This window comes from Pseudophryne corroboree, chromosome 5 (assembly GCF_028390025.1).
Source record: "Pseudophryne corroboree isolate aPseCor3 chromosome 5, aPseCor3.hap2, whole genome shotgun sequence".
Classification (NCBI taxonomy): domain Eukaryota; kingdom Metazoa; phylum Chordata; class Amphibia; order Anura; family Myobatrachidae; genus Pseudophryne; species Pseudophryne corroboree.
The window spans coordinates 769,299,859-769,308,949 of NC_086448.1; the positions used below are offsets into that span (position 1 = coordinate 769,299,859).

The following is a 9,091-nucleotide window of genomic DNA, read 5'->3' on the forward strand; positions in this document are numbered from 1 at the left end:
GCATGTAGTGTAGTGATGTAGTTCAGCGTGTAGGGGATGTAGTATAGTGATGTAGTGCAGTGGATAGGAGAATGTAGTGCAGTGACGAAGTGTTATGATATAGTGCAATGTATGGGGACACACAGTGGAGCATGTAGTTGAACACGCTGGCAGGACATGTGATGCATACTGTAGGGCATTTGAGGCACATAGGGGAATATTGTCCAATAGTATCCGCTTTTTTCAAATTTCCTGGTAATCTGATATTTTAGTCTGACAGAGTTTGTTTTACTGTTGTTGTTGTTTTTTTTTTTTTTTTTGGGGGGGGGCGCAAACTATTGCCTTGCCCCGGGTGACGAAAATCCTAGTTTCGGACCTGTTGTCTAGGACCCAATGGACACACAGGGGCCCATATGGCTCTAACCCAATTTATATGTAATTTTTTTTTTTTACCTATGAAGGTGGGAAAAGGTCACAAAAAATGTTGCCTATAGCAACATATGGTCTTAATCAGTCTCACCCCATTACTGTGTTTTGTGGGTTATCTTCAGCATCCGGGACACAAATGGCATACGTGGTGTGGAACTTTCCTGTGACGTTAAGAACTTTTAGCTGCCAGAGTCTATTACATAGCATCTGGTGATGCGCACTGTACTGTAAATTAAACCTACGTAATGTGAATACGGTTAACACATGTAAGTATACAATTTTGGAAGGCTGCTGCAATTGCAGTGCATATGCAGGAGGCGGTGCATACCACCTCCTACCTGCATTTGTGAAGCAATCGCATCTCTGATGAACGTTGCGATGTTGACCTGCGACGGCAGGCTGAGTAATGCGACACAGTCCTTGGACTCGACGCTCCCGGAAAACGGGAGCCTGGCTGAACGATACAGAAGCATGTTAGTGGGTGAAAGGAAAACACTAGATGCTTTTGCTAAGCGTCAAATGGCTGATTTGCGCATTATTTTTAAAGTAACAAAACTGTTAAAAAACATACTTTTCATTTATTTTAAATGAAAGAACAAAATAATCCAAAAAAAAGGAGGAAAAAAGATGCTTTAGGGTAACTTTGAGGTGACTTATAAAAAAATGTAAAATTAAATGTAAAAAGCAATTTTTTAAGAAAAAAATATTGTAATTAAATTTGGGGTCCATAAAGCAACTAAAAAGTTGATTTTGGGGTAATTTGAGGCCATTTTTTTAACCCCCCCAACCAAACCTCCCCCCCCCCCCAAAAAAAAAAAAATACATGTAATTACTGAACTAATAAAGCTTATTGGAAACTTCCTGCTCTGACATTTTGGCCTTAAAATTAGGATTTTCCCTATCCTCTCACCCACAGGGAGGTTCAAACAGAAGAATATGAGTTTACTCTGGTTCAATGACAGTTTCTAATTGGATTGCAAAATGCGAATTTGCTGAGAAAATGGCAACTTGAATTCTGCAACTCACAACTATAATAGGATTGACCCCATAGTAGTAAAATAATGAAAAAAAATGCAATAGAATATAAAATCAGTTGGGTGACAGAATGGATTGTCATCTAAAACAACATATTCCGTAATGCAGGCTTCTTGCTGACAGGGCATTATTGCAGTTGTAGTTCCACAACAGCTGGAGGGCCGCCAATAAGGTATGTGCTCTCAGTAGTCTGACTTGCCATAAACAGGTGAAAGATGATCTCTGATTGGTGAGATAATGCCTGTCTTTTTTTCAGCCAGCGTTCGCAAATCACCCACGTTGCGCAGTGAAACAGACAGAAGCGAGCGCACTAAGGGGTCTATTTATTAAGGCTTGGAGAGAGATAAAATACCGGCTAGTCAGCGTCTAACTGCCATGTTACAGACTGGGGTACAGATGTATTAAGCCTGGAGAAGTGACAAAACAGTGATGAAGCAGTGATAAGTGGGAAGTGATAACTCACCAGCCCTTAACTGTCATTATTCAAACTGTAATGATTGGCTGGTGCGTTATCACCTTCCACTTATCACTCCTTTATCACCTTTCCAGGCTTAATACATCTGCCTGTGGGTTTGAAAAATGACAGTTAGGAGCTGAATGGTTGGTACTTTATCTGCACCGACTTTATCTCTCTCCAAGGCTTAGTAGATAGACCCTTTATTTTCACCATGAAAGCATTTTCTGTAAATAAACACAACATTCAGTTTTGGGAAATAATTTATTTTCCATTTCTGACCTCTCAGCATTTTTTAATCGAACTGTAATTTCTTTTCCTGCACTGGATGTGATCAGCTAGTTCCAGTGTGTATACATCTGCCTATCTCTAGTAGGAGCCATCTGGTCATCTGTGACTCACTCAACCCTCCTGTTCTTTAGTCTCCGGAAGAGGATATATATATTAATTCACCTCCTCCCCTTCCACCTAGCTGTGACAAACGCATGCTCAGCTCCCTCCACTAACAGCATCTCTGCCTCCTCCCCCATCTGTCTCCAGCTGCTGCTGCTGCTGCTGTCACAGAGCAGCTCTCTCCAGCCCCCTCAGCTCACGAGCAGGGACACCTTGCACCGTCTGTGGGGTGCAGGGGGGAGGGGGGAAATCCACGGGGGCATTCAATAGCACAAAGCTGGAATGTCCCTCCAAGAACAGCCATCCCTTTGGATCTATTGCTTTGCATTGCTGCTCCATTTGTAGCATTATGTTTGTGACCAGTTTATCCTCCTCCATCTAATTTATTGAGCCCAGCTCTCTTCGTACCTTGATGTCCATCCTGTCACTACGGATCCGTGAATTAAAGGCTCACTGCAGATCTGTGTAATTTATGCTCTATGTCTTGCCACCAACTTGCTTGAGATCCAGTATTTCCAATCGGTGTGTTGCTTTTCCACCAACATGTCTGCTCCTCTTGGGCCCAGGGGTGGCCCTCTGCCTCCTGCACAGCCACTCTTGCCTGAGATGCCAGATCTTAGCCATCTAACGGAGGATGAGAGGAAGACCATCCTTGCAGTTATGGACCGGCAGAAGAAAGAAGAAGAGAAGGAGCAGTCAGTACTCAAGTAAGCATGTCTCCTTTCTAACCTGTTCAGGCTCCTCCTGCACTCCTGTCTAATGAGTGCTGTCTGCACCAGCTCACCCTCACCTACATAGAAAGACCATAGTCTCAGTGTTTTCTTCTGTCTGCTCACGTTCAAGTTGAATATTCAGATTCTTGTCTTGGGGAAAGGGTTAAACATATCTCTATGCACTGAAAATTACAACCCCTCTTCTTCTTTCCTTCCTTATTAATCAATATGAGGGCCTGATATTCAGCAGACGGTGTTTTTTGTACATGTGTGTGATTTATTCACAGCAATATTTCTGTGTCTCTTTATGCCATAAATAGTCCTCAACAGTTTGTGCAGCCTGTAAGTGATCTGCCCACATAAGGGTTAATGTGTACCTGTTCGTTTTGGTGTATTTGGGGGTGAGCCGTATATAGAATCTGAGATGAGATGGAGACTGTTTTTTATATTTGATTTCCTTTTCTTTATCTGTTGTTCACTGTAAGATGATGTGGATACAAGTGTTTGTTTCTCCTTTCCACTCTATGAGGAATAGATGTGAACCTTTAACATGCAATGGCTGGGTTCTGAAATCCATCATGGCTGCATCCAGGTGCAAGACCAGTAATGCTTTTTTTGTTGTTGCTACATGCCTGCAGATCACTGCTCTGTGCTCAAGTGAACTAGGATGCAGCATGCCTTTGGGGTGCTGCGATTGAACAGGAAAGGCATCCTTCCACCCTGGGTGGCAATCTCAGTGCAAAACCTGCAATATTATCTAGATCTAGTCCCGGGGCCCACTTTAAACAGGCTTTTGGGTGGGTTATAACAGCTGCCATCTTTCTCCATAAACACATCTCAACTCCTTCCTCCCCCCCTCCCCTCCCCTCCCCCTGTATTGCTTGAACTCTGAGATTAGGATACAGAAGGATGCTGCATGCTATAAGGGCAGGCACACAACAAATTATTTTGTACCACGGTCAGAGAGACGGAGATGGTTAGAGAAGCAATGTTGGGTGCATGGCTGTATGCACAGTAAGTTCAGCACTAGGCTGCTGTCCACCAGCGAGGTGCTGATCTGAGACTGCTGCTCATTCCAGCTGCAGCTTCTCTGCTATCTCTGTGACTATTGTCAGCTGGTGTCAGAGTCCATCCTCTGTCAGCTAATAAAATTGGTGTGTGTGCGGATAGAGGAGGGTGGGAAATATTGTACCGGCAATGGGATGGCTTCATGGAAACAGAATGAGTCATTTCAGGGTAAGGCTGTCTGAAGTAGGACATTGACGTGATAGATTCATTAAAGTGCAGGATATGTGTGAGAAAAGAACACATCAGTAGGGGAATTAGTTTTGTTTGGGATTGGGAACCATGCCAGTACCTTTAATATTAACAACATTGTTGCATAAGATACAATATTTCATATCCTTGTTTCATATGTATATGTGTTTTGACCTTTCCCCCTTTTTTTCAGGGGTAATATTGAGATCATTTTAGTAGTGAGAGGTTACAATCTTTTTGAGGTGATGACTGCGCAGTTTCAGATATAGATTTGTTTATATATTTGACCTAATAAAACTAATGATTTATAGTTTATGAGGTTGGTATTTGATGCACAATATTACATTTATGTGATAGATGTCAGATGGTACCAGTCTCACACTTGTAATAGAAGCTGTATATTTGTCTTCAGTTACATCTCACTTTATCCTCAGTTACCCAGCGGTGTATGAGAGGAGATGGTGGAAGCAGTGGCTAGGTGCAGGCTGTAACCAATTTAGCCATCATAATAATATTATACTCCTCCGTAACTGTAATAACATTATTTCTCGAATATTTGGAAATTATTTTCATGCTTCTGGTGAAAATAAAGCACATATTGTAAATGTCAAAAGTGTTTTTTTAACCTACATACTTGCATCTTAAAGAATTCTACTAAATTGTATTGATTGTGTTGGAGAATATACCGCTCTGGGCAGTCACATCCTGTTTATGGGCTGAACACAGCGTTATAGTGCTCCGTAGCAAAATTTGAGGGAGGAAATGGTGAGACCAGTCCATTCTCCATGGTGTCCGTCTGTTTAGGACGGCTACTTATGCTTCAAACAGGTGCCCGTTCTTCTCAGTATCTCCCCCCACCTCCAGGCCCGTAGAGGCCACACCACTGCTCTGGTGGTAGGTCATGTTCCCCTCGCTTTCCTAGTCACATTCATAGACATGGCAGGCAGTCACAACTGCGATCAGCTGTTAACTTCATTGAAACAATTTTGTTTAACTTTTGGTCAATTATTAATACTTAGGGCTCATTCATATGAAGTGTTTAGTTGCTGAGTGGTAAATTTCCCTAATGCATCTCTGACATCCAGCCTATCAATACCTAATAGCATGATGCACTTATCAATTTATTTATATAGCACCATCTTATTCTACAGCGCTGTACAAAGAATCAGTACATACGTCACTCCTTTGTTTGTACGCATAGAGAACTCATGCAAACAGTTGGGTACATAAAAACTGCACACAGAAAGAACCATGTTGTATTCAAGCCCATAACCCCCTGTGCTTTGAGGCAGACATGCTAACCACTGTGCTACCATGCAGTCACGATCAGACTACTGTAAAATGCTTCCTCTTGAACAAGCTCTGACCATTTAAACTTTTGCTCAGCCAAAAGGCAGCAGCAAAACTACTGCCGCGCTATACATTTACTTAAGGCAAACATTATACTCTATAGCTGCATGTTAAACTTGGTCTGTGTTTGTCTCCACTTCCCTGTTTACGTGTCTGCTCTGTTGATGTTGCAGAGACGAAGCTGGTGGGTTGTCTGAAATGCTTTAAGGGATGGCTTGCTGGGAAGGAATCTCAAGTGCCTTGAATAAAGCACGGCAGTGGGTGATAGCTGTTACAGTGACCTTAGTTGATTCAAGCAACAATAGTTGTACTTAAGATGCAATCCCTTTGGGAAGGTTTGGCAACCATAGGTTCCGTCTATGGCTATGAATGGCAGACTTTCAGCAACTGCTCTTAACACCTCCACTGTATTACGACTTTTCTAGAAGGCGCATGTTGTAAATCTTCTGTCTCTGTTGCAGAAACACTATAGAATAAGATAATGTTTGGCTGCCCTGGGCCTTGCAGTTGGTGACAGAAAATAAAAGTAAATGATTAGGGATTTATGTTCTACTACTACTACATTTAACCAGCAATGCTTCTTGTGCGGAAACATAATCTGTATCATATCGGTTCACATGCAGAGTTCTAGAGCAGTTTCATTATTGTTATTGGACCCTGAAATGTTTATTTCTTCATTGGCCATTGTCATCAGAATTTGACGTCCTAAATCCCACGTGGGTATTGTGTCGCAGGTGGAACTTCTGTTTATGATAGTGATCATGATTCTTAGAAGGTTCCTTCAAAAGCTGAAGTTTCTGAATCCTTTTGACGATCTGTGGGCTCGCGTAGAATTGGACGTAACTACAGTTTGCGCACGGAGAGGTGGTACAGAGGTGGGAGGGGGCATGTCAGTGTGGGCAAAAGAGCAGTGTGTTACAAGCTGACGATGAGGATGACGCACTTATCAAGCAGCAAATCATTTTTGAGACTGGTCTTCTGGTGCAAAATGAGATCTGATGATGATGATGATCGGCTGCTACATCTGATTGGCTGAGCACGTCTGATCACCTGCCAGTGGTACTTTTACTGTTAGTCGTGTGGCTGCTGCAATCTGTTCCTATTATTACATTGATATTTGCAATTGTCCGCTGAATAAAATAATTTTCCCACTTGAACGTTTGAAGGAAAATGCAACAGATGTTTGCATTTATATGTACTTAATTATTACTTTCATTTTCTTTTTGCATCTGCTTTTAATTGCCTTTTGCTTGGCAAAGCTGACTTTATTCGTTTTTAACACTGTCCAGATGTGGTGTCGTTGTGTATGAGTTTTGTACTGTAATTTTAACATTCACTGTTACCATTGTGTAGCCGCACCTCCTGGCGTGAACCCATACTTACTTACTAGAGGCTCACCAATTTTCGGGGAGTCCCTCAGGCTCCTGGATGAGTGTGGCAATCCCACATCCCACCCACTTCCTATTGAAGTGGTCAGGATGGGGAGAATAATACCAGGAATCATATGTCCATGGGGAGGGGGATGGGCCAGTTTGATGGGATTATACCATGATTGTGTCATATGGCCACGTTCCCTCTTCATAGACTTGTAATTCCTGCCATTTTGCCGTGAGGGGTGAGAACTAATTACGCAAACAGTCAGGCCCTGGTCCCAACAGTTGCCACCTGCATCTCTTCTTTGGGCTTCTCCTTAAAGTAGGTAAGCATGTGTAACTAGGTGCATAAGTCACTGTTTTCTTGTGTGCTCATTTGTGTAAGTACTTTGGGGCAGTATGAAGCCTGGTGAAGTGATAAAGTGGAAGGTGATAATTAGGAAGGTCAATCCCGGGATACCCGGGATTGGCTGCATTTCAGTGGCCCACCCCTGCGCCGCCCTGCCCAGCTCTGATGAAGCACAATAATCTCACCGGGGGGGGCACTTCTGATGCATTCCTGCGTCTGGGCGGCCAGTGCAGCGGTGAGGTCCTGCGGCTGCGCAGCGTGGCGTAAAGTCAGAGGTCATGCTGCGCAGCCGTCGGATCTCACCGCCGAGGCCAGGGGAGGTGAGCAGAAGGAGCCGGGCAGCGGCTGAGCGTCCTGAGGATGCTCAACGCTGCCCAACATATCCAAAAATAGGTTGCTGGCCATTCTTGAAATATCCGGGATTGGAAGGTCCAATCCCGGGATTGAATCCCGGCCAAATTTAGGTCAGGATCCCGGAATCCCGCCGATCCCGATCCCGGGATTGGCCACCCTAGTGATAACGCACAAGCCAGTCAGCTCCTGTCATATTTCAAACCCAGCCTGTAACTTGGTAGTTAGGAGCTGATGGGCTGGTGTATTATCACCTTCCTCTTTATCACTTCTCCAGGCTTAATACATCTGCCCCTTTGTTAGATGCTGCAGAACCTTTGTGGCACCAAATAAACGATAATAATAACTAGCTGATCTGCCCGGTTTCAATTGGGCAAAGGCTTGCTGGGCAGCACATTTTACCCCTATTTATACCTTTAGGAGGTTGGCAGCAAATAACTGTCACAGTTTCCAGACCACCCAGCAGGTCACATATTCCAGGTTACCCAGCAGGTGCACAGGGAGAGTTCACCAGCTGTCACATTTTCCAGAGCGCAGTGGTGATGCATTGTGAAGGACAGGCGGACGTTTTGCCACAGAACACTGAAACGAAGCAACCAATTACCAATATCTTTCTGGAAAACTACGGACCAAGGGGGTCATTCCGAGTTGATCGCACGCTGCCAAGTTTTGCTGCGCTGCGATCAGGTCTCTACTGCGCATGCGTATGCACCGCAATGCGCACGCGCATTGTACGGGTACAATGCGGATCGTATCTGAGCTTTGGATTTAACGAAGAATCCATACACACAGCCGTTCGCAAAGAGATTGCCAGAAAGAGGGCGTTTAGGGGTGTTAACTAACCGTTTTCTGGGAGTGGTAGGGAAAACGCAGGCGTGTCCTGGCGTTTGGAGGGCGGGTGTGTGAAGTCAATTCTGGCATCAAAAAGACTGAAGTGATCGCAAGGGCTGCGTAAGTTCAGACCTACTCTGAAACTGCACAAAATGTTTTTGTAGAGCTCGGCTGCACAAGCGTTCACACACTTGCAAAGCGAACATACACTCCCACGTGGGCGGCGACTATGCGTTTGCATGGCTGCAAAAAGTAGCTAGCGAGCGATCAACTCGGAATGAGGGCCCAAGACCTTTAACTCGGTATAAGATGTGCCCTGCTCAGACAACGGCATCATAGAAATATTTCACTTATAAAAGTCGTCCTTCTGCTATTAATATATAGATGACGACAATAATAATAATAATAATAATAATAAACTACTATTTCCTCCAGCAGTAAAGCAGGCACATGCTACCCTTGCTGGGAGGGACACATCTTGCCATATGGGTAACTCCGCAAGCTAAGCAGTATGTGCTTTTGGGGCACATTTTACACTTGCGATATAGATGCAAATTTCTTTCAAATCTACCTTAGC

At 43.9% G+C, this 9,091-nt stretch overlaps 1 protein-coding gene across 39 annotated transcripts in view; it reads left to right on the forward strand.

Moving 5' to 3' along the window:
* Nucleotides 1–2,488: 2,488 nt before the first annotated feature.
* The window catches only part of RIMS2 (regulating synaptic membrane exocytosis 2), a 995,106-nt gene continuing 988,503 nt past the window's right edge, over nucleotides 2,489–9,091 (forward strand). For 9 of the 39 annotated variants that reach the window (XM_063924274.1, XM_063924249.1, XM_063924250.1 and 6 more), the window contains exon 1: nucleotides 2,492–2,997. In XM_063924274.1, the coding sequence (XP_063780344.1) occupies nucleotides 2,834–2,997 (164 nt within the window). In that variant the 5' untranslated portion in view covers nucleotides 2,492–2,833. Of the gene's footprint in view, nucleotides 2,998–9,091 lie in introns of all 39 variants that reach the window. The other 30 variants (XM_063924263.1, XM_063924272.1, XM_063924266.1 and 27 more) reach the window with 13 other exon arrangements.